Source organism: Oncorhynchus mykiss, chromosome 13 (assembly GCF_057628025.1).
Source record: "Oncorhynchus mykiss isolate SJ-2025 chromosome 13, ASM5762802v1, whole genome shotgun sequence".
NCBI lineage: Eukaryota > Metazoa > Chordata > Actinopteri > Salmoniformes > Salmonidae > Oncorhynchus > Oncorhynchus mykiss.
Window position 1 is genome coordinate 4,705,469 of NC_143034.1, and position 25,861 is coordinate 4,731,329.

Consider the following 25,861-nt stretch of genomic DNA (forward strand, 5'->3'; position numbering starts at 1 on the left):
ACACTGAACCTAACATTTATAAAGGTAGACCTAGGTAATATTATATGACATACTGTATGTTGCAGATACATTCATAAATCTACACTGAACCTAACATTTATAAAGGTAGACCTAGGTAATATTATATGACATACTGTATGTTGCAGATACATTCATAAATCTACACTGAACCTAACATTTATAAAGGTAGACCTAGGTAATATTATATGACATACTGTATGTTGCAGATACATTCATAAATCTACACTGAACCTAACATTTATAAAGGTAGACCTAGGTAATATTATATGACATACTGTATGTTGCAGATACATTCATAAATCTACACTGAACCTAACATTTATAAAGGTAGACCTAGGTAATATTATATGACATACTGTATGTTGCAGATACATTCATAAATCTACACTGAACCTGACATTTATGCCTCGACGTCACTCAGCTTTGAATCAAATTTATTTGAGTGAAAACCTAATACAACAATATGTAATATATTCCCAGAGGATGGCAAAGTGTGTAAAGGAAACTGCTTGTGATTTGAAGAAGAGACACCAGTTCATCACAGACACTAGTTGATAGCGCCCAACCAGTGATTCTAACTACATTGTTTTTGATTGCCTTCTGGAATGTTTGGAAAGCATATTTGCTTATTTGAAATGGGTCGAATCTATGTATTCTTTGGTGTGGTTGAATAGTGATTTTATATTTTATTTTTTTACCTCAGCTGCATTACCCACTCCAGTCAGCAGATGGCAACGTGTGTATTTTATGTCGGGGGATGCTGTGTGACGTATAAACCAGTGGACGGACCGTACGCTTCTTTTGTTCACAACAAGCCTGGTAAGGGTGAACTTGGGCAACTTGCTAGAAATAGTCGAATTCGAGACACGTTCTGTGTATTTAGACACTGTTTGTTTTTTAAACACACGCACATGTCTACGTGTTAACCTGTTTTATTCCACATAGTTAGCTAGCTATTTTAGCTAATGCTAAACAGCTAATGTATTATAGCTAGCTAACATCCCCGACCATGAGCTCAGTAATTTACTCCCCCACCTTCTAAAGAAGAGGAGGTCTGCTGGACGGAGAAAGAAGCTCCCGTGAAGGAGAAGAAGGAAGAGGAAGCTGTTACGTTGTTTTGTCGGGTAGGTGGCTTGCTAAGTTAGCATTAGCAACTAACCTAAGGTTAATTCTATCTACCTAGTTAACGTCCCCGACCATGAGTTCACTAAGCTACTCCACCACTTATAAAGAAGAGGATGTCTGCTGGACGGAGAAAGAAGCTCTGGGGCTGAACATTATCGTAAAAGAAGAAGAGGATATTAGAGTGAAAGGAGAGGAAGGTGAAGAAGAGGAGGATATTAGAGTGAAAGGAGAGGAAGAAGAGGATGCAGTGTTCCGAGTGAAGAAGGAGGAGGAGGACGAGGTCACAGTGAAAGAAGAAGAGGAGGAAGAAGATTTCAAAATAATAAAGGAGGAAGAGGAGGAGGCTATTACATTGAAAGAAGAGGATGTTCTAGTGAAAGGAGAGGAAGAACCCTTTAGAGTGGAAGAGGAGGAGACTGAAGATCTGATTGACACCAGTAAGTACGATCTTAAAAACAGGGGCATAAACTCTGTCTGCAGTTATGGAACCAAAGTGTAGTTTTAAAGGGGCATTCTACTGAACGACCCTGCTGTTTAGTCTATTAAACTGGTTCTCACTTCATTCATCTGGAACGACCCTAAACGGGCAGGCATTCTACTGAACGACCCAGCTGTTTAGTCTATTTAACTGGTTCCTGTACTCACTTCATTCATCTGGAACGACCCTAAAGGGGCAGGCATTCTACTGAACGACCCTGCTGTTTAGTCTATTTAACTGGTTCTCACTTCATTCATCTGGAACGACCCTAAAGGGGCAGGCATTCTACTGAACGACCCAGCTGTTTAGTCTATTTAACTGGTTCCTGTACTCACTTCATTCATCTGGAACGACCCTAAAGGGGCAGGCATTCTACTGAACGACCCTGCTGTTTAGTCTATTTAACTGGTTCTCACATCATTCATCTGGAACGACCCTAAAGGGGCAGGCATTCTACTGAACGACCCAGCTGTTTAGTCTATTTAACTGGTTCCTGTACTCACTTCATTCATCTGGAACGACCCTAAAGGGGCAGGCATTCTACTGAACGACCCTGCTGTTTAGTCTATTAAACTGGTTCTCACTTCATTCATCTGGAACGACCCTAAAGGGGCAGGCATTCTACTGAACGACCCTGCTGTTTAGTCTATTTAACTGGTTCTCACATCATTCATATGGAACGACCCTGTTGTTTAATCTATTAAACCAAATCAAATGTATTTATATAGCCCTTCGTACATCAGCTGATATCTCAAAGTGCTGTACAGAAACACAGCCTAAAACCCCAAACAGCAAGCAATGCAGGTGTAGGCTCATTTACTTGTGTGGCTGCCAGCCAAATAGCATTGAACTTCTTTTGTCATCTGAGGGAAATTAAGCTATTTTTCCGCCAAATGTGTTGCACTATAGTTGCACGTCCCTGATCAATCTATATATAAAACAGGACCCCTGTCAATACACAGCTGGACACATCAGCCCCCTCAATATAATAATGTTTTCGGGTTCACAATAGTTTCATTTCTAAGTACTAAAACATGGGTAGTGGTCCTAGAACAGAGGTCAAAGGTCAATCGGCTTAAAACCTGCCTCTATGAAAGCAAGGTTCTAGAGTGGTACTATTATTTGTATTTTATAGGCCACCAAGTTTAAAACAAATAAAACTGGCCTCAGGTTATCACCAGTCTGGATTAAACCTCATAGGAAGACCGTTTTATCATGTGGAGGTCTTATTCAGGTCTCTGTTTAGTATTTAGCTAAATACTCTGTTTGTCTTTGGCAGGAGAGAGACCAGATTCTCATTCTGACAGCGGGAAGAGTCCTTCAGGGGAACCAGACCCAGAGACGCCCAAACCAGCAAGAAAACATCACTGCTCCCACTGTGGAAAGAGTTTTTGGTGGTTAGGGCACCTTAGACACCATAAGAGAACGCACACAGGGGAGAAGCCCTACCCATGCTCCCAGTGTGGAAAGAGATTTACCATGTTAGGGAACCTGAAACAGCATGAGAGGACACACACTGCAGAAAGGCCGTTTCAATGTTCCAAGTGTGGAAAGAGTTTTACCTGGTTACGGTACCTGAATAAGCATGAAGAAATACATACAGCAGGCAGGAAGACCTGCCAATGCTCTCAGTGTGGAAAGAGATTTACTACGTTAGGGTACCTGAAAACACACAAGAGAATACACTCCGGAGAGAAGCCTTACCAATGCTCCCAATGCGGAATGACTTATAACCAGTTAGGGAACCTGAAATCACATGAGAGAATACACACGGGAGAGAAGCCCTTCCAGTGCTCCCAGTGTGGAAAGAGATTTACTGGTTCAAAGAACCTGAAATTGCATGTGAGAATACATCGTGATAAACATACAAATACACAGGAGGAGGAGGAGAAGTCATACCACTGCTCTCATTGCGGAAAGACATTTTCCCGGTCAGAGGACCTGAAATCACATGAGAGAATAGAGAGACTGTGTTCCGACTTGTGTTTTTGACTTAGAATGTGTTTTTCTTCAAGCCACATTAAATCATATTGTACACTGAGTACACCAAACATTAGTATCACCTTCCTAATATTGAGTTGCAGTATTTTTTATTTTTTTTTATTTCACCTTTATTTAACCAGGTAACAAAACACACAGAACACACAGAACACACAGAACACACAGAACACATATAACACACAGAACACATATAACACACAGAACACATATAACACACAGAACACATATAACACACAGAACACATATAACACACAGAACACATATAACACACAGAACACATATAACACACAGAACACATATAACACACAGAACACACAGAACACATATAACACACAGAACACATATAACACACAGAACACACAGAACACATATAACACACAGAACACATAGAACACACAGAACACATAGAACACACAGAACACATATAACACACAGAACACATAGAACACACAGAACACATATAACACACAGAACACATATAACACACAGAACACATAGAACACACAGAACACATAGAACACACAGAACACATAGAACACACAGAACACATAGAACACACAGAACACATATAACACACAGAACACATATAACACACAGAACACATATAACACACAGAACACATAGAACACATATAACACACAGAACACATATAACACACAGAACACATATAACACACAGAACACATATAACACACAGAACACATATAACACACAGAACACATATAACACACAGAACACATATAACACACAGAACACACAGAACACATATAACACACAGAACACATATAACACATAGAACACACAGAACACATATAACACACAGAACACATATAACACACAGAACACATAGAACACACAGAACACATATAACACACAGAACACATATAACACATATAACACACAGAACACATATAACACACAGAACACATATAACACACAGAACACATATAACACACAGAACACATATAACACACAGAACACATATAACACACAGAACACATATAACACATATAACACACAGAACACATATAACACACAGAACACATATAACACACAGAACACATATAACACACAGAACACATATAACACACAGAACACATATAACACACAGAACACATATAACACACAGAACACATATAACACATAGAACACACAGAACACATATAACACACAGAACACATATAACACACAGAACACATATAACACACAGAACACATATAACACACAGAACACATATAACACACAGAACACATAGAACACACAGAACACATATAACACACAGAACACATATAACACACAGAACACATATAACACACAGAACACATATAACACACAGAACACATATAACACACAGAACACATAGAACACACAGAACACATATAACACACAGAACACATATAACACACAGAACACATATAACACACAGAACACATATAACACACAGAACACATATAACACACAGAACACACAGAACACATATAACACACAGAACACATAGAACACATACAACACATAGAACACACAACACATAGAACACATAGAACACACAGAACACATACAACACATAGAACACACAACACATAGAACACATTTTTTCCACCCACCTTTATTTAACCAGGTAGACTAGTTGAGAACAAGTTCTCATTTGCAACTGCGACCTGACCAAGGTAAAGCACAGCAGTTCGGCACATACAACGACGCAGAGTTACACATGGAGTTAAACAAACATACAATCAATAATACAGTAGACAAATCTATATACAGTGATAATAAATAGACCATGGTGGAAAAGTAATTACAATATAGCAATTAAACACTGGAATGGAAGGGTGTGCAGAAGATGAATGTGCAAGTAGAAATACTGGGGTGCAAAGGAGCAAGATAAATAAATAAATACAGTGTGGGGATGAGGTAGATTGGATGGGCTATTTACAGATGAGCTACGTACAGGTGCAGTGATCTGTGAGCTGCTCTGACAGCTGGTGCTTAAAGCTAGTGAGGGAGGTAAGAGTCTCCAGCTTCAGAGATTTTTGCAGTTCATTCCAGTTATTGGCAGCAGAGAACTGGAAGGAGAGGCGGCCAAAGGAAGAATTGGCTTTGGGGGTGACCAGTGAGATATACCTGCTGGAGCTACGGGTGGGTGCTGCTATGGTGACCAGTGAGCTGAGATAAGGCGGGGCTTTACCTAGCTGAGACTTGTAGATGACCTGGAGCCAGTGGGTTTGGCAACGAGTATGAAGCGAGGGCCAGCCAACGAGAGCATACAGGTCGCAGTGGTGGGTAGTATATGGAGCTTTGGTGACAAAACGGTTGGCAATCATTTGAGAAACCAAGGCTGTTGAGTCTGCCAATAAGAATGTTGTGATTGACAGAGTCGAAGCCTTAGCCAGGTCAATGAATAGGGCTGCACAGTAATGTCTCTTATCGATGGCAGTTATGATATCGTTTAGGACCTTGAGCGTGGCTGAGGTGCACCCATGACCAGCTCTGAAACCAGATTGCATATCGGAGAAGGTACGGTGTGATTCGAAGTGGTCGGTGATCTGTTTGTTAACTTGGCTTTCGAAGACCTTAGAAAGGCAAGGTAGAATAGATATAGGTCTGTAGCAGTTTGGGTCTAGAGTGTGCACCCCTTTGAAGAGGGGGATGACTGCGGCAGCTTTTCAATCTTTGGGAATCTCAAACGATACGAAAGAGAGGTTGAATAGGCTAGTAATAGGGGTTGCAACCATTTCGGCAGATAATTTTAGAAAGAGAAGGTCCAGATTGTCTAGCCCAGCTGATTTGTAGGTTTCCAGATTTTGCAGCTCTTTCAGAACATCAGCTATCTGGATTTGGGTGAAGGTGAAGTGAGGGAGGTTTGGGTGAGTTGCTGTGGGGAGTGCAGGGCTGTTGACCAGGGAAGGGCTAGCCAAGTAGAAAGCATGTCCAGCCGTAGAAAAATGCTTATTGAAATTCTCAATTATCTTGGATTTATCGGTGGTAACAGTGTTTCCTAGCCTCAGAGCAGTGGGCAGCTGGGAGAAGGTGCTCTTATTCTCCATGGACTTTACAGTGTCCCAGAACTTTTTGGAGTTTGTACAACAGGATGCAAATTTCTGTTTGAAAAAGCTAGCCTTTGCTTTCCTTCCTAACTGCCTGTATGTTGGTGAGATCAATAAGGGACCATATCTTTCACCTGGACTCACCTGGTCAGTCTATGTCATATGAATCCATATGTGTGATTTCATAGTGTTGATGTCTTCACTATTATTCTACAATGTAGAAAATAGTAAAAATAAATAAAAAACCCTGGAATGAGTAGGTGTGTCCAAACTTTTGACTGGTACTGTAAACTGTATAATGTATTGTTACACCATGTAGGAAGAGTATAGACCTAGTCTGTTCATTATATACATCTAAACTCAGCAAAAAAAGAAACTCCCTTTTTCAGGACCCTGTCTTTCAAAGATAATTTGTAAAAAATCAAATAACTACACAGATCTTCATTGTAAAGGGTTTTAACACTGTTTCCCATGCTTGTTCAATGAACCATAAACAATTAATGAACATGCACCTGTGGAACGGTCGGTAAGACACCAACAGCTTACAGGTGGTAGGCAATTAAGGTCACAGTTATGAAAACTTAGGACACTAAAGAGGCCTTTCTACTGACTCTGAAAAACACCCAAATAAAGATGCCCAGGGTCCCTGCTCATCTGCTTGAACGTGCCTTAGGCATGCTGCAAGGACTCATGAAGACTGAAGATATGGTCAGGGCAATAAATTGCAATGTCTGTACTGTGAGACGCCTAAGACAGCGCTACAGGGAGACAGGATGGACAGCTGATCATCCTCACAGTGGCAGATCATGTGTAACAACACCTGCACAGGATCGCTACATCCGAACATCACACCTGCGGGACAGATACAGGATGGCAACAACAACTGCCCGAGTTACACCAGGAATTTACAATCCCTCCATCAGTGTTCAGACTGTCCGCAAAGGCTGAGAGAGGCTGGACTGAAGGCTTGTTGACCTGTTGTAAGGAAGGTCCTCACCAGACATCACCCGCAACAACGTTGCCTATGGGCACAAATCCACCATCGCTGGACCAGACAGGACTGGCAAAAAGTGCTCTTCACTGACGAGTCGTGATGGTCGGATTTGTGTTTATCGTCGAAGGAATGAGAGTTACACCGAGGCCTGTACTCTGGAGCGGGATCGATTTGGAGGTGGAGGGTCCGTCATGGTCTGGGGTGGTGTGTCACAGCATCATCGGACTGAGCTTGTTGTCATTGCAGTCAATCTCAACGCTGTGCGTTACAGGGAAGACATCCTCCTCCCTCATGTGGTACCCTTCCTGCAGGCTCATCCTGACATGACCCTCCAGCATGACAATGCCACCAGCCATACTGCTCGTTCTGTGCGTGATTTCCTGCAAGATAGGAATGTCAGTGTTCTCCCATGGCCAGCGAAGAGCCCGGATCTCAATCCCATTGAGCACGTCTGGGACCTGTTGCATCGGCGGATGAGGGCTAGGGTCATTCCCCCCAGAAATGTCCGGGAACTTGCAGGTGCCTTGGTGGAAGAGTGGGGTAACATCTCACAGATAGAACTGGCAAATCTGGTGCAGGCCATGAGGAGGAGATGCACTGCAGTACTTAATGCAGCTGGTGGCCACAGCAGATACTGACTGTTACTTTTGATTTTGACCCCCTCTTTGTTCAAGGACACATTATTCTATTTCTGTTTGTCACATGTCTGTGGAACTTCTTCAGTTTATGTCTCAGTTGTTGAATCTTGTTCATACAAATATTTACACGTTACGTTTGCTGAAAATAAACACAGTTAACAGTGAGAGGACTTTTTTTGCTGAGTTTATATGGACAGTGGCCTGCTCTCCTAACACTGCAATGATATTAAACTATATGGACAGTGCCCTGTTCTCCTAACACTGCAATGATATTAAACTATATGGACAGTGGCCTGCTCTCCTAACACTGCAATGATATTAAACTATATGGACAGTGCCCTGCTCTCCTAACACCACAATGATATTAAACTATATGGACAGTGGCCTGCTCTCCTAACACTGCAATGATATTAAACTATATGGACAGTGGCCTGCTCTCCTAACACTGCAATGATATTAAACTATATGGACAGTGGCCTGCTCTCCTAACACTGCAATGATATTAAACTATATGGACAGTGGCCTGCTCTCCTAACAGCACAATGATATTAAACTATATGGACAGTGCCCTGCTCTCCTAACACTGCAATGATATTAAACTATATGGACAGTGCCCTGCTCTCCTAACACCACAATGATATTAAACTATATGGACAGTGCCCTGCTCTCCTAACACTGCAATGATATTAAACTATATGGACAGTGGCCTGCTCTCCTAACACTGCAATGATATTAAACTATATGGACAGTGGCCTGCTCTCCTAACACCACAATGATATTAAACTATATGGACAGTGGCCTGCTCTCCTAACACTGCAATGATATTAAACTATATGGACAGTGGCCTGCTCTCCTAACACTGCAATGATATTAAACTATGTGGACAGTGCCCTGCTCTCCTAACACTGCAATGATATTAAACTATATGGACAGTGGCCTGCTCTCCTAACACTGCAATGATATTAAACTATATGGACAGTGGCCTGCTCTCCTAACACTGCAATGATATTAAACTATATGGACAGTGGCCTGCTCTCCTAACACTGCAATGATATTAAACTATATGGACAGTGGCCTGCTCTCCTAACACTGCAATGATATTAAACTATATGGACAGTGGCCTGCTCTCCTAACACTGCAATGATATTAAACTATATGGACAGTGCCCTGCTCTCCTAACACTGCAATGATATTAAACTATATGGACAGTGGCCTGCTCTCCTAACAGCACAATGATATTAAACTATATGGACAGTGGCCTGCTCTCCTAACACTGCAATGATATTAAACTATATGGACAGTGCCCTGCTCTCCTAACACTGCAATGATATTAAACTATATGGACAGTGGCCTGCTCTCCTAACAGCACAATGATATTAAACTATATGGACAGTGGCCTGCTCTCCTAACACTGCAATGATATTAAACTATATGGACAGTGCCCTGCTCTCCTAACACTGCAATGATATTAAACTATATGGACAGTGGCCTGCTCTCCTAACAGCACAATGATATTAAACTATATGGACAGTGGCCTGCTCTCCTAACACTGCAATGATATTAAACTATGTGGACAGTGCCCTGCTCTCCTAACACTGCAATGATATTAAACTATATGGACAGTGCCCTGCTCTCCTAACACTGCAATGATATTAAACTATATGGACAGTGCCCTGCTCTCCTAACACTGCAATGATATTAAACTATATGGACAGTGCCCTGCTCTCCTAACACTGCAATGATATTAAACTATATGGACAGTGGCCTGCTCTCCTAACACTGCAATGATATTAAACTATATGGACAGTGCCCTGCTCTCCTAACACTGCAATGATATTAAACTACATGGACAGTGGCGTGAAAACGTATTTTCCTTATAATAATTAACCCTCACATAATGCTGCCCAAAAACAATGAACATTTCTCTCACCCAGTGGGATATAGGCTATTTAGGTGAGTGTTGGTGTTGCCCCATAAGGCAGTGCCCACTTACCCAAAGGCAACATGGACAGATAGTACTCTACCTGTGTAGAGCACATGCCCCTTTGTCCTTCCAGTCTCTAAAGTGTTAGCGATGATGCTAATGACAACCATCATGAGTGAGTGCGTTTGTCTACCACTATGTGTAGCTGTTAGCGATGATGCTAATGACAAGAATAATGGCACTAAGCCTTTTTCTTTAAATTATAATTAATATTTTATGAGATTGTAGATGGATCTTAGACCACGCCTCCATACAGAATCCTACCAGATGTTTTATGAGTTCTAGAACACACTGGGAGGGATCTTAGACCATGACTCCATACAGAATCCTACCAGATGTTTTATGAGTTCTAGAACACACTGGGAGGGATCTTAGACCATGACTCCATACAGAATCCTACCAGATGTTTTATGAGTTCTAGAACACACTGGGAGGGATCTTAGACCATTCCTCCATACAGACTCGTTTATGGACTGCCCTCTTCAATTCAAACCACGGGTTCTCAATGGGGTTCGTTCCGGAGACTGAAATGGCCATTGCAAAATGTTGGTTTGTAGTCAATGAACCATTTCTATGTGGATGTTGATGTGTGCTTGGGGTGGCAGGCAGCCTAGTGGTTAGAGCGTTGATTGATCGACTCCCCGAGCTGACAAGGTAAAAATCTGTCGTTCTGCCCCTGAACAAGGCAGTTAACCCACTGTTCCGAAGCCGTCATTGTAAATAATAATTTGTTCTTAACTGACTTGCCCAGTTAAATAAAATAAGAATTGTCTATCTGGATGATCCATTTGAAGCCAAGTTTCAGCCTCCTGTCAGAGGAAACCAGATTTCTGCCAAACATTTCCTGGTACTTGGTAGAATTCATGATGCTGTTGACCGTAACAAAGGCCTTAAGGACCAGTGGAAGCGGAACAGCCCCATAACATCAAATATACCCTACCATATTTTACAGTAGATATGAGGTTCTTTCAACCCACCGCTAGTGTGTCTAGCCAAAGACCTCCATCTTTGTTTCATATCACCATATGACCTTTTTCCAATCCAAGTGCCAAACTCACCACTGGCTCCAACGCTGTTTAGCTCCAGGTGTTTACATGTGTTGGTTACTCTCACTAAAGACTGTTTTTTTTCTGGCAACCCCTCAAGAGCCTACTGGCATGTAGGTGGTGTCTAATTGGAGATTCAATAACCCTAAGATGACCAAGTTCTGGAATTCTAATTCTAATGTGAGATTCAGAGACTTGGTGACCCCAAGATGACTAAGTTCTGGAATTCTAATTCGAGATTGAGACTTGGTGACCCCAAGATGACTAAGTTCTGGAATTCTAATTCTAATTGGAGATTCAGAGACTTGGTGACTCCAAGATGACCAAGTTCTGGAATTCTAATTGGCGATTCAGAGACTTGGTGACTCCAAGATGACCAAGTTCTGGAATTATCCAACTGTGGCCCTTCCTGAACCATCCTCCTCTGGAGATAAGATACACTTGTGTCCTCTATCAGACAACTTTACCACTGTTCCAGGGGTTTTAAATGTCTTCATCATTGCCCTAGCTATTGTTTTTTTGCACATTACCTGATTTATGAAGATCAACAGCCGTGTCTCTTTTCGTTTGTGAGTTATTTGCCCTTCCCCATGCACTCACTACTGTAAGTGGCTCTGGATATGAGCATCTGCTAAATGACTCACTACTGTAGAGGCTCTGGATAAGAGAGTCTGCTAAATGACTCACTACTGTATGTGGCTCTGGATAAGAGAGTCTGCTAAATGACTCACTACTGTAAGTGGCTCTGGATAAGAGAGTCTGCTAAATGACTCACTGCTGTAAGTGGCTCTGGATAAGAGAGTCTGCTAAATGACTCACTACTGTAAGTGGCTCTGGATAAGAGTCTGCTAAATGACTCACATGTCAATGTGATGGCAGATTAATTTTTACATGCGTTACCTAACTTTTATACCCCAGTGACACAGGAAGACATGAACTAAAAAAAGTTTTAATGTTGTGGTGGAAATTCAACACCAGGGACGCCTGAAGTAAAAGTTTAAACGAATCACTCTTTATTATCACGGCCCGGAGAGGTTCACAAACTCAATCCGAGCTTGATGAAAATGGCGTTCCCCTTTCAGTCCTTATATACTGCTACACAAACAAGTTATATAAGCATGATTTACATTATTAACGTTGGTTCCTGCATGTGACTGACTGATACCTCACGAGGCTGAGATACTAATTTTGTCTCACAGAACAATGTTCTGGGCCGTATTGCTACATTTCTTATGGTTTACTCCCATCTACAATCAGTCAGTCACTCGCATGAACCGAACCAAGACATGTAATTACAGAGCAGCATTATTCTAAACATACAATCTGATACACAGAGAGAGACATTTCCAATCACAATGTTAACGTCGATTTTATTTTATTTATTTAATTAACAAGAATCTTTACGGGTGCCAATAAATGAAAGTTCAAGTTTTTTTTCACTTGTTGAACAAAATATTTTTCTCTGAGCAATTGTATTTGTATAAAAACACAATTTCAGCATACAATATTCAGCTCAGTACTTGTATTGTCGATCTTGAACACATCTTTATCAAGGGAGTTAATCATTTTGGAGGTGGTTATTCCGGGGCCTTAACTGGTCTTCACAACGTTAGGTCTTCTCCCCTCCTGTGTGTGTTCTGTCAAACTCTTCCCACATTGGGAGCATTGGAAAGGTTTCTCTCGTGTGTGCGTCATTTCATGCTTTTTCAGTATCCCTAAATAGGTAAAACTCTTTTCGCACAGGGAGCAGTGGAAAGGCTTCTCTCCGGTGTGTATTCTCGCATGCATTTTCAGGTTCCCTAATTTGGTATAACTCTTTTTACACTGAGAACATTGGAAAGGCTTATCACCCGTGTGTGTTCTCTCATGCTCTTTCAGATGCGATGCCTGGATAAATCTCTGGCCACACTGAGAGCATTGAAAAGGCCTCTCTACAGAGTGTGTTCTTTCATGCACTTTTAGATACCCCAAGTGTCCAAAACCCATTCCACACTGGGAGCAATGATAAGGCTTCTCCCCTGTGTGCGTTCTCTTATGTTCTTTCAGGTGCTTCAACCTGGGAAATATCTTTCCACACTGGGAGCAGTGGTGTCTCCTCACTGGTTTGGACGTCTCTGGATCGGGTTCCCCTGAAGGACTCTTTCCTCTGTCAGAGTGACAGTCTGATATAGCTCCTGTCAAAGAAAAAAACAGAGTATTTGGTTAAACAGCGAGACCTGAATAAAAATCTTCACATGATTAAACTGTCTTCCTATGAGGTTTAATCCAGACTAGATCCTTCAGTATAGTTTGGATCCTGGGTGCTGATTGGTTGACAAGTGCTAGTTATTTTTATGATAATAAATAACAGTTCCATTTGAATTATCCATGTACATCCACTGTCCCACAGCCCAGCCAGGTAATTTATCAACTGTATCTCCACTGTCTCACAGCCCAGCCAGGTAATTTATCAACTGTATCTCCACTGTCCCACAGCCCAGCCAGGTAATTTATCAACTGTATCTCCACTGTCCCACAGCCCAGCCAGCTAATTCATCAACTGTATCTCCACTGTCCCACAGCCCAGCCAGGTAATTTATCAACTGTATCTCCGCTGTCCCACAGCCCAGCCAGGTAATCTATCAACTGTATCTCCACTGTCCCCACAGCACAGCCATGTAATTTATTAACTGTATCTCCACTGTCCCCACAGCCCAGCCAGGTAATTTATCAACTGTATCTCCACTGTCTCACAGCCCAGCCAGGTAATTTATCAACTGTATCTCCACTGTCCCACAGCCCAGCCAGGTAATTTATCAACTGTATCTCCACTGTCTCACAGCCCAGCCAGGTAATTTATCAACTGTATCTCCACTGTCCCACAGCCCAGCCAGGTAATTTATCAACTGTATCTCCACTGTCCCACAGCCCAGCCAGGTAATTTATCAACTGTATCTCCACTGTCTCACAGCCCAGCCAGGTAATTTATCAACTGTATCTCCACTGTCTCACAGCCCAGCCAGGTAATTTATCAACTGTATCTCCACTGTCTCACAGCCCAGCCAGGTAATTTATCAACTGTATCTCCACTGTCTCACAGCCCAGCCAGGTAATTTATCAACTGTATCTCCACTGTCCCCACAGCCCAGCCAGGTAATTTATCAACTGTATCTCCACTGTCCCCACAGCCCAGCCAGGTAATTTATCAACTGTATCTCCACTGTCCCACAGCCCAGCCAGGTAATTTATCAACTGTATCTCCACTGTCTCACAGCCCAGCCAGGTAATTTATCAACTGTATCTCCACTGTCCCACAGCCCAGCCAGGTAATTTATCAACTGTATCTCCACTGTCCCACAGCCCAGCCAGGTAATTTATCAACTGTATCTCCACTGTCTCACAGCCCAGCCAGGTAATTTATCAACTGTATCTCCACTGTCCCCACAGCCCAGCCAGGTAATTTATCAACTGTATCTCCACTGGAAGAAGAAACATAGACATGCAAGATAATAATAATAACCATTTTACTAGAACCTGTAAATGAATAACACGGTGTTTAGGGCTGTTTCCCCGGCACGCCGCTGCGCAACACGCCTAAGAACAGCCGTCGTGCCTTGTTTGCTTCAATGAAATAACTGATGGCCCAGTTCCTTTTACAACATTTAATCCAGATCAAAAAATAATCCTCGTCTCGATTCGGTTTTCTTCATCATTTGCAAATCAGACATGAGTTGGTTGTAATAACTGGTTATATGATGTGGTATCGTAGATATTTTAAATCAGATCAGTCCGTCTAAACCTTATAGCTAAAATATGAAGGACCTAAATGACCCCATTGTCCGGGGGTGTCCTCGGATGGGGCCACAGTGTCTCCTGACCCCTCCTGTCTCAGCCTCCAGTATTTATGCTGCAGTAGTTTATGTGTCGGGAGGGGCTAGGGTCAGTTTGTTATATCTGGAGTACTTCTCCTGTCCTATTCGGTGTCCTGTGTGATTAATTCGGTGTCCTGTGTAATTCTCTCTTTCTCTCTTTCTTTCTCTCTCTCGGAGGACCTGAGCCCTAGGACCATGCCTCAGGACTACCTGACATGATGACTCCTTGCTGTCCCCAGTCCACCTGGCCGTGCTGCTGCTCCAGTTTCAACTGTTCTGCCTTATTATTATTTGACCATGCTGGTCATTTATGAACATTTGAACATCTTAGCCATGTTCTGTTATAATCTCCACCCGGCACAGCCAGAAGAGGACTGGCCACCCCACATAGCCTGGTTCCTCTCTAGGTTTCTTCCTAGGTTTTGGCCTTTCTAGGGAGTTTTTCCTAGCCACCGTGCTGCTACACCTGCATTGCTTGCTGTTTGGGGTTTTAGGTTGGGTTTCTGTACAGCACTTTGAGATATCAGCTGATGTACGAAGGGCTATATAAATAAAATTGGATTTGATTTGATTTGACCATTGAGATTATAAAAACACTAATGATTGTAGTGCTTCAAAACAGTTTTTTTTTTAAATATATATAATTTGCTCATGGGTTGTCGAGTATAAGAGTAGAGACTGAGCAAAGCACTACAGAAAGACATTTGGAAAAATAGAATGTAAAGCATTTAATCCATTAACGTTTTGTTGGTTGACCACCACTCTTTATAGATTTAACAATTCCTAAAGTACAGAACAACATATTCAAGTGTAGAGTGCTCTTTTAAAAAAAAACAGACATTAGTTCAACAACTGCAGAGTTTGTGGCCCTGTTTTTAAGATGCTACTTACTGGTGTTGATCAGATTTCCAGTCTTCTCTTCGTCCCCTCCAAAAACGTCTTCCTCGTCCAATGTGACAGTGATCTCCCCTTCCACTCCAACATCTGCGTCCTGCTCTTTCGCTTCTTCCTGTTTCACTCGGAAAGCTTCTTCCTCTTCTTTCACTGTTACAGCCTCACCCGCGACTTCTTTTTTGACGGTGACAGCCTCCTCTTCCTTCTCCTCTTTCACCGTCCAGCAGACCTCCTCTTCTTCGGCAGGGGGAGAGTAGCTTAGTGAGCTCATGGTCGGGGATGCTAGCTAGCTAGTTAGCATTAATGACAAGGCAAGTGCTACTGCTAATTTAATCAGCCAGCTAGCTGACTACTAGCAACGTTCAATTAAATGCGACAATTAGCTAGCTATACAACATACATGTATTTAAAACAGTGGCTAATACACACTGAAAGTGTCTAATGAGCTTTAACGTTTTAGCTATATTGGCTAGCAAGCTACCATGGTTGATAACTAGATCAGCGTCCCGTTAGCAACACAAAAAAAGTACTTCCGGGTCACGGAATTTTGGAAGATTTTCTAAATAAAAGTCCCACACGTAATAGTGGAAAGGTGTCAATGACCTGTATTTATTCATTATATATGATAAGTAATTGTCTAAACCTTAAACAATTATTTATATTTGTAACATTTGCATTAAATATGGGTTTTAAACCATGTTCCAAGGTCAAATAAATGGCCATATTTCGTATTGTCTTTATAAAGCAAAACATATTGCCGGTTTGTAGAATATATATACTGTATGTTCCTCAATGATAATGGATGAGGGGATGAGTCTTTGAACATATTCCAATCAGTTGTCGCCAAGCAATCCTGAGGCATTGAGTACGCCTCCTCTGTCCAGCGCCTCACAATTCTCCGTTTTGGTTGCTCCCTGGAACAGAGAGAAGTGAACTTATTGATTCGAAAAAGTGGGGGTGAGTGATGGCTTTATACTTGTCAAGGATGTTTGTATACACGTGGGTCCAGCACACTATTTCCTCATAGGACAGGAGACATGATAAATGGTACTTTGGGAGCAGGGCCAACTTCTGGAGACTCAAAGGGAAATAAAATACCCCACCACACACCTTTATAATAAGCTAATGCTCCAAATTTAAACATCTTTTTTTAGCATATGGCTTTTATTCTCTGCAAAATCCCACAAATCCCATTGTAAGCAAGTTTCTAGACTACAGCTCAAAGAAAGGGCAGGAGTGACTGTCAGCTGACCACAAAGGTCAGATGACATAACAATAGAGCTCGTTGGCCACACTAGTAGTAGGTTTGGCGTTGAAAAATAGAAGCATATGCAGAAAAATAACGCATATCTACAGTAAAAATATGGTAAGCTAAGTACCCTGGGACTGAACACCTCCCTCTGCAACTGGATCCTGGACTTCCTGACGGACCGGCCCCAGGTGGCGAGGGTAGGCAACAATACATCCACCATGCTGACCCTCAACACAGGGGCCCCTCAGGGGTGCGTGCTTAGTCCCCTCCTCTACTCCCTGTTATCCCACGCCTGCGTGGCTGTGTACAATTCCAACGCCATCATTAAGTTTGCCAACGACGTGACGGTGGTAGGCCTGATCACCGATGACGATGAGACAGCCTATTGGTGCCAGCACAACAATCTCTCCCTCGACGTCAGCAAGACAAAAGAGCTGATGGTGGACAACACAACACAGTCGTGAAGAGGGCACAACAGCGCCTCTGGGTTCAATCCCAGTCGTGAAGAGGGCACAACAGCGCCTCTGGGTTCAATCCCAGTCGTGAAGAGGGCACAACAGCGCCTCTGGGTTTAATCCCAGTCGTGAAGAGGGCACAACAGCGCCTCTGGGTTCAATCAAAGTCGTGAAGAGGGGACACAGCCTGGCTTCGATCCCCGAGAGACCCATGAGTCGGTGCACAATTGGCCCAGCGTCGTCTGGGTTAGGGTAGAGTTTGGCCAGCCGGGATGTCCTTGTCCCGTCGCCCTCTAGCGACTCCTGTGGGCGCCAGTTGTAATGTGTTTCCTCCGACACATTGGTGCTGCTGGCTTCCGGGTTAAGCGAGCAGTGTGTCAAGAAGCAGGGCCGTGTTTCAGAGGACGCATGGCTCTCGACCTTCGCCTCTACCGAGGCGGTACGGGAGTTGCAGCGATGGGACAAGACTAAACTAACTAACTGGATACCATGAAATTGGGGAGAAAAAGGGGTAAAAAATGTACAAAAAACACACACACACACAAAAAACGTTATACAGGTGCACCCTTGAGAGCATCTTGACTGACTGCATCACCGCCTGGTATGTCAACTGCTCGGCATCTGACCTGATCTGGCAAGGCGCTAGCTGTTTCCACTTCACAATAACAGCCCTTACAGTTGGCCGGGGCAGCTCTAGCAAGGTAGAAATTTGACGAACTGACTTGTTGGAAAGGTGGCATCCTATGACGGTGCCACGTTGAAAGTCACTGAGCTCTTCAGTACGGGCTATTCTACTGCAAAATGTTTGTCTATGGAGATTGCATGGCTGTGTGCTCGATTTTATACACCTGTCAGCAACGAATGTGGCTGAAATAGCCAAATCCACTCATTTGAAGGGGTGTCCACATACTTTTGGCCATGTAGTGTACATCTACAGTTTAAAACACTGTAGAGACGCTGTAAAGTGCTCCAATGTTTAGACTGTTTGCTATCAAGCTACCCAGGTTGCTGAAAAAGGGTCATGTGCTGTCCACTAGATTTTACGTCACGCAAGAAACATCATCTGAAAGACCCACATTCCCAATCACGGTCAGTTGTGATACAGCCTGGAATCGAATCATGGTCTGTAGTGACACCTCTAGCACTGAGATACAGTGCCTTAGACCGCTGTGATACAGCCTGGAATCGAACCAGGGTGTCTGTAGTGCCTTAGACCGATATGATACAGCCAGGAATCGAACCAGGATGTCTGTAGTGATGCCTCCAGCACTGAGCTGCAGTGCCTTAGACCGCTGTGATACAGCCTGGAATCGAACCAGGGTGTCTGTAGTGACACCTCTAGCAATGAGATGCAGTGCCTTAGACCGCTGTGATACAGCCTGGAATCGAACCAGGGTGTCTGTAGTGCCTTAGACCGATATGATACAGCCAGGAATCGAACCAGGATGTCTGTAGTGATGCCTCCAGCACTGAGCTGCAGTGCCTTAGACCGCTGTGATACAGCCTGGAATCGAACCAGGGTGTCTGTAGTGACACCTCTAGCAATGAGATGCAGTGCCTTAGACCGCTGTGATACAGCCTGGAATCGAACCAGGGTGTCTGTAGTGCCTTAGACCGATATGATACAGCCAGGAATCGAACCAGGATGTCTGTAGTGATGCCTCCAGCACTGAGCTGCAGTGCCTTAGACCGCTGTGATACAGCCTGGAATCGAACCAGGGTGTCTGTAGTGACACCTCTAGCAATGAGATGCAGTGCCTTAGACCGCTGTGATACAGCCTGGAATCGAACCAGGGTGTCTGTAGTGACACCTCTAGCACTGAGATGCAGTGCCTTAGATACAGCCTGGAATTGCCTTAGATAAAGCCTGGAATCGAACCAGGATCTATAGTGTTTTAGACCTCTAGCACTGAGATGCAGTGCCTTATTCCATTGCGCCACTCGGAAGCCCATCATTCACCACCGGAAGCTCATCATTCACCACCGGAAGCTAATTTGAAAGAAAACCAACTGCATATTTAAATAATAGTTACGTGTAATGAATGTTTTGTTCTTACCTGGTTTTGTGCCAGTAGGCTGTGGGTTATTCTGACAGCAGCTAGATGACAGGAAGCAAGCTGGTCTTTTAACTTCGCAAATCTCCCCCATGTGAAATAATGAGTTGTATACATAATTAGCCCCGTTAAAATATTATTCTACTCCCCAGTGGAACTTAAAAAACACGATGTCAAGTTGATATGCCGCTTCAATGTACCACACATCAACTTAAAGATGCACTATGCAGAAGTCTCTCCACCATTTTCCTGGCTCCTAAATTCTAGTAGTTCACCTCATTTCAGTCTAATTTCACAATGACAAGCAGTCATTGTGTAGAGAATCATTGTACCATCTAAACCACTATAGAAATATATTTTACACAACCAAATATTGTTCAGGGGTTTTGAAGCTGGTGGACTGCAGACACCCTGATTCGATTCCCAATTAAAAGATACAAAAACTATACTTCAGAACAGGGAAGCATAGAAATTGCACACATGGAACAGATCTACAGCTTCTTGGACTTTCTTTAAATGAGAATGACAGATCTAAAACGCGTATTTCTGTGTGAATGTGTGTCAGGTTTGCCCCCCCCCCCCCCCCCCTTTAAAATAGAATGTCATTATATCACCGAGAAAACGCAAGGAATCAAAAATGTGGCAAAGTGACACGTCTCAAATTTTCAGGGAGCACAAACAAGTACGTAGAATAGCGGAACATATTACAAGGAGTTGCCTCTTTTGTGACGAGAAACGACATTGGAACACTGCGCTACGCTCTGAATCTTCAGTCTCCGTGAAGCTTGTGGCAAACCTGAAGTAAGCAACGTGACGTCCTTCACAGTGACTCGGATGTACAGTTGTGCTCAGCTCAACGCTGTGGTCGCTTTTGTAGGTTTTGAGGGGCTTGAATGGAGCACATCGAAAACGTGTGAAACTTACTCGTCAGTTGTAAGTGTCCCAATCGCGCGCCACTCGATTATTAACTTTTGAGTGGCGCGAATAGTAGAGACGTTTGAGAGATAGAGGACGGTCACGTGTGTTTGTAAAGCAGAGGTCCGGAGTTCGAGTCAGGTATGTGTCTAATCAGGGGAAAGTGGTAATGGCTAAGTAAGCAGCGTGACGTTCTTCACTCGGATACATTCACACTGACATAGCCTGCTTCATATTCAGTTATTATTTTGAAATGAAAAAAAACATAGATGTATTTTTTGGTCCATTTTATACAACTTGATTTCATGTGGCATAAACAAAAGCACAACATTTTGCGGTACAATATATGAGACAAGTGTGGGAGCATTATTTGTGTTTTCTAACTGGTTACAACTAACTGGTTATCATTATTTGTGGGGGTTTTCTGTGTGAATGTGTGTCAGGTTTGCACAAAAATGTTACACATTGTAGCTTTAAAATAGAACGTCATTAACTTAAAGTATATTTGATGTGCTATATTCGTTTCTACACTGGAACAGCGGTAAGGCATCGTCACTGTGTGTATTACGTCATGGTTTTTTCAGGTGCCCTAACTGGTTAAAACTAACTGGTTAAAACTGACTGGTTAAAACTGACTGGTTAAAACTAACTGGTTAAAACTGACTGGTTAAAAATATACAATTCCATACTAGGAGCAGAGCTAACGTTTCTCTATGGTGTGGATTCTTTCATGTTCTTTCAATTGCCTTAATGAGGCAAAACTCTTTAAGCACAGGGAGCATTGGTAAGGCTTCTCTCCTGTGTGTATTCTCTCATGCATTTTCAGGTTCCCTAACTTCGTAAAACTCTTTCCGCACTGAGAACAGTGATGAGGCTTCTCTCCTGTGTGTATTCTCTTATGCATTTTTAGACTCCCTAACTCTGTAAAACTCTTTCCACACAGGGAGCAGTGGAAAGGCTTATCTCCTGTGTGTGTCCTCTCATGTTTTTTCAGGTTGCTTAACTCTGTAAAACTCTTTCCGCACAGGGAGCAGCGGTAAGGCTTCTCCCCTGTGTGTATTCTCTTATGTATTTTCAGGCTCCCCAACTCTGTAAAAGTCTTTCCACACTGACAGCAGTGATGAGGCTTCTCGCCTGTGTGTGTCCGCTCGTGCCTTTTCATGTTGCCTAACTCTGTAAAACTCTTCCCGCACAGTGAGCAGTGGAAAGGCTTCTCTCCCGTGTGTGTTCTCTCGTGTGATTTCAGGTACCCTAACTTGGTAAAACTCATTCCACATTGAGAGCATTCGTAGGGCTTCTCTCCTGTGTGTATTCTCTCGTGTATTTTCAGGTTCCCTAACTGGGTAAAACTCTTCCCACACTGGGAGCAGTGATGAGGTTTCTCTCCTGTGTGTGTCCTCTCATGTCTTCTCAGGTTTCCTAACTTGGTAAAACTCTTCCCGCAGTGGGAGCAGTCGTGTGGTTTTGCTGATTTGGACATCTCTGGTTCCTCTGAGTCTGATCTTTCTCCTGCCAAAGACAATCAGAGGGTTTATTTAAACAGAGAGACCTGAATAAACACTAATTGAAAACACTATTGAACTTCACTGTTGTAATGCAAATCATTTGTGGCATAAGCAAACATTTCAGGTCAAACAGTCTTATAAAACATCTACCAGAATTAGTTCGAAAAGGTATTAGAAACAGGCTGAGATGGGGATTGGAAACAGGCTGAGAAGGGGGATTGGAAACAGGCTGAGAAGGGGATTGGAAACAGGCTGAGAAGGGGATTGGAAACAGGCTGAGAAGGGGATTGGAAACAGGCCGAGAAGGGGATTGGAAACAGGCTGAGAAGGGGGATTGGAAACAGGCTGAGAAGGGGGATTGGAAACAGGCTGAGAAGGGGATTGGAAACAGGCTGAGAAGGGGATTGGAAACAGGCTGAGAAGGGGATTGGAAACAGGCTGAGAAGGGGATTGGAAACAGGCTGAGAAGGGGATTGGAAACAGGCTGAGAAAGGGGATTGGAAACAAGCTGAGAAAGGGGATTGGAAACAAGCTGAGAAAGGGGATTGGAAACGGGCTGAGAAGGGGGATTGGAAACGGGCTGAGAAGGGGGATTGGAAACAGGCTGAAAAGGGATTGGAAACAGTCTGAAAAGGGATTGGAAACAGTCTGAAAAGGGATTGGAAACAGTCTGTAAAGGGATTGGAAACAGTCTGTAAAGGGATTGGAAACAGTCTGTAAAGGGATTGGAAACCGTCTGTAAAGGGATTGGAAACAGTATGTAAAGGGATTGGAAACAGTCTGAAAAGGGATTGGAAACAGTCTGAAAAGGGATTGGAAACAGTCTGAAAAGGGATTGGAAACAGTCTGTAAAGGGATTGGAAACAGTCTGTAAAGGGATTGGAAACAGGCTGAGAAGGGGGATTGGAAACAGGCTGAGAAGGGGGATTGGAAACAGGCTGAGAAGGGGGATTGGAAACAGGCTGAGAAGGGGGATTGGAAACAGTCTGAAAGGGGATTGGAAACAGTCTCAAAGGGGATTGGAAACAGGCTGCATCAAAACAGAATCATGTTGAAGTAAATTCCCCTGACAACTATTATACTTATACTAAGTTTAAAGAGATCCTCCTTTACTTTTGAGTACTTTTTTCCCTGAAAGTAGTGCTCACTTTCCAAATGTGGTCCCTGGAAAATGACGTACTACGTCACATGTAGATTTGTGCACCACGTCATTACTCTCCCTCTGCTCTGCTGTGGGCGCAGGACGAGCCTCTTGCTAGCCGTCACTCACATGGCGAGGGACTGTAGCTCATTTGTTGAACTTGAATTGCTCGGGGGGCTGGACCACGTGGGGGGAAAATGTAGGGAAAATGTCGCAGCACAAGTTCCAGAGAAAGTGTCACTTTCAAACTAGGGATTTCCGTGGCTAATTGAGGTAAGATATTAATTCTGCATGTATGAACTACACATTGACACATAAGAAAGTAGTGGCAGAGCCTTGTCATTTTGTCACTGAAAAAACAAACAGATCATTAAAATATTTTGAGGACGGTGGATAATATAAGTTCACATAAGTAACAAGTAAAAGTAGACCTAACAATAACGTATAGTGTTTTAACTGATATTCAATTGTGTTTATGAATTATTTAGTGATTAAAAGTTATCATCATTCTGTTACCCCCCCAAGCCTTTTATTTCCATTTGCTGTAACCAGCCCCCTCCCCCACTGAGCACCGACGGACATCCATGGACGTGGAAATACAGTATAGCAGGCAGAGCACAATAGAGTACTGTTTACTTTACTGCAGTTTACTCTACTTTACTGCACTTTACTCTACTTTACTGCACTTTACTGTGGAGTAGAAGCAGAAGATTTGGTTGTTTAGCGATCTGTAAGAGGCTTCCAGGAGAATCTGGAAACGCAGCTACTTCCTTAATGTAAAAGTTTTTTTTAAAAGCACGTTCCAATGGCAGATTGAGCCTTTAACATTTGTTTTATACAGTACTGAACAACATATTCAAGTGTAGGACTTCAGTTGAAGAACTCTTCAAAACGACACATTAGTTCAACAACTTCAGTGTTTGTGCCCCTGTTTTTTAAAGACGGTTCTCACTGTAGCTGCTTTTACCAATGCTGGGGTATTTACACTCGCAATTGCGTTGCACAAAAAATAACTGAACAGTCAGAAGCCAGAAGTAAAATAAAATTACATTTTAACTTACTGAGTTGGTGAGCTGGACTTATTGGTCTTTCAAACGGGAGAAATTTGAGACACAAATCGCTAAAGGAACGTATTATTAAACGGACTTTCCAAACCCACTTTCTCTCTGCTTTCAAAATAAAAGTTATTACTTTTTTTTGTGCACATTTGGCACACTTGCAGTAATTTTATTTTGACAAAAGCAGCTGTACTCACTGGTGATCATCAGATCTTGTTCAGTCTCCTCCTCCTCCACTCTAGAAGGCTCTTCCTCTTTTTTCAATATAATATCCTCCTCCTCTTCCTCCTTTTTGATTTTGAACGCTTCTACCTCCTCCTCTTCCACTGTGAAAGCCTCTATCCCCTCTTCCACGCTGATATCCTCATCTTCCTCCTTTTTAACTCTGAAAGCATCCATCTCCTCCTCTTCCACTGTGACAGCCTCTATCCACTCTTCCTCTTTTACCCCAAACGTTTCTTTCTCCTCTTTCACTGTAACATCCTCCTCCTCTTTTATCGTTTTGAAAGCCCCTTCCTCTGATTGCATGGTAATATCATCGTCTTCCTCTTTTACGACAATGTTCAGCCCCAGAGCTTCTTTCTCCGTCCAACAGACCTCCTCTTCTTTAGCAGAGTAGCTTACTGAGCTCATGGTCGGGGATGTTAGCTAGCTAGCTAGTTAGTTAGTTAGCATTAGCGACTAGCTTAGTGCTAATTTGACTATCAATTTCAACAAATTGTCAGTTACGTTTAAGTGAACCAACGTTACTCGATACGTAAACAGAATTGTGTTTAAAACACAGAGTAATATAACCAAAATGGGCTAAGGCGCTTCAGTGTTTCGCTTTTCTGTTGTCTAGCAAGCTACCGAAGTGGTTAAATTAGCAGCTTTGTTGTTGAAGTGTACCGTCCCGTCCACTAGATTATGCGTCACGCTAGAAGCATTCACCTGAAACTCAGAACGCCATCTGCTGACTGGAGTGGGTAACGCAGTTTAGAAAAATATTCACTACATTGTTTTTTATGACATTGTCGGCCAGAATAAACAAACATTTTATCCTTTGCCAAGATAATCCATCCACCTGACAGGTCAAATACAGTGAAAACAGAGAAATCAACCACAGAGAGACAGATTTCTCTGTTTTCACATGATTTAGATTTTGCTTTCTGTCTTATTTTGTCTCTATAATGTGTGTTGTGACTTTGTTAAATAAATTGTGATTTGATCTAGATGGGGAAAAGAAACAAACATACATTTTTAAAACATTTACTATTCTAGTATTCATTCTTAGGGTACATACTCATATTCAGGTCTCAGTCTGCACAGAGGAAAGTATTGGCTCTACTGAGAAGTCAGACACAACATTGTGCTAATTTTAAAAATATTTGTTTATGACATTGTTGGCCAGAATAAACAATTTAGTT

General features: G+C 42.7%; 2 protein-coding genes across 2 annotated transcripts; one reads left to right on the top strand and one right to left on the bottom strand.

The window, feature by feature from the left end:
• The first annotated feature begins 819 nt into the window (after positions 1 to 819).
• LOC110494908 (uncharacterized) lies at positions 820 to 4,228 on the top strand. Its single transcript, XM_090194944.1, has 2 exons — positions 820 to 1,583; positions 2,904 to 4,228. Exons 1-2 carry the CDS (start codon positions 1,220 to 1,222, stop codon positions 3,614 to 3,616), a joined length of 1,077 nt encoding a protein of 358 aa, XP_090051070.1. The 5' UTR covers positions 820 to 1,219; the 3' UTR covers positions 3,617 to 4,228.
• An 8,092-nt stretch (positions 4,229 to 12,320) lies between these two features.
• On the bottom strand, positions 12,321 to 25,335 carry LOC118940011 (uncharacterized). The gene is made up of 5 exons (XM_036947951.2): positions 24,653 to 25,335; positions 21,457 to 22,260; positions 19,840 to 19,880; positions 16,073 to 16,361; positions 12,321 to 13,504 (listed from the first exon to the last, which is right to left on the bottom strand). Exons 1-5 carry the CDS (start codon positions 25,086 to 25,088, stop codon positions 12,921 to 12,923), a joined length of 2,154 nt encoding a protein of 717 aa, XP_036803846.2. The 5' UTR covers positions 25,089 to 25,335; the 3' UTR covers positions 12,321 to 12,920.
• Between the last annotated feature and the right edge of the window lie 526 nt (positions 25,336 to 25,861).

What these genes read in the sequence shown, in the direction of transcription:
- LOC110494908 (XM_090194944.1), top strand. Translation starts at nt 1,220, where the DNA reads ATGAGTTCACTAAGCTACTCCACCACTTATAAAGAAGAGGATGTCTGC. An exon ending in TGAAGATCTGATTGACACCA is followed by an intron (nt 1,584 to 2,903) that starts GTAAGTACGATC and finishes TGTCTTTGGCAG; the next exon opens with GAGAGAGACCAGATTCTCAT.
- LOC118940011 (XM_036947951.2), bottom strand. Translation starts at nt 25,088, where the DNA reads ATGAGCTCAGTAAGCTACTCTGCTAAAGAAGAGGAGGTCTGTTGGACG. An exon ending in AATCCACACCATAGAGAAAC is followed by an intron (nt 19,881 to 21,456) that starts GTTAGCTCTGCT and finishes CCTGTCATCTAG; the next exon opens with CTGCTGTCAGAATAACCCAC. An exon ending in GCCTACTGGCACAAAACCAG is followed by an intron (nt 16,362 to 19,839) that starts GTAAGAACAAAA and finishes CTAACTAGCTAG; the next exon opens with CTAGCATCCCCGACCATGAG.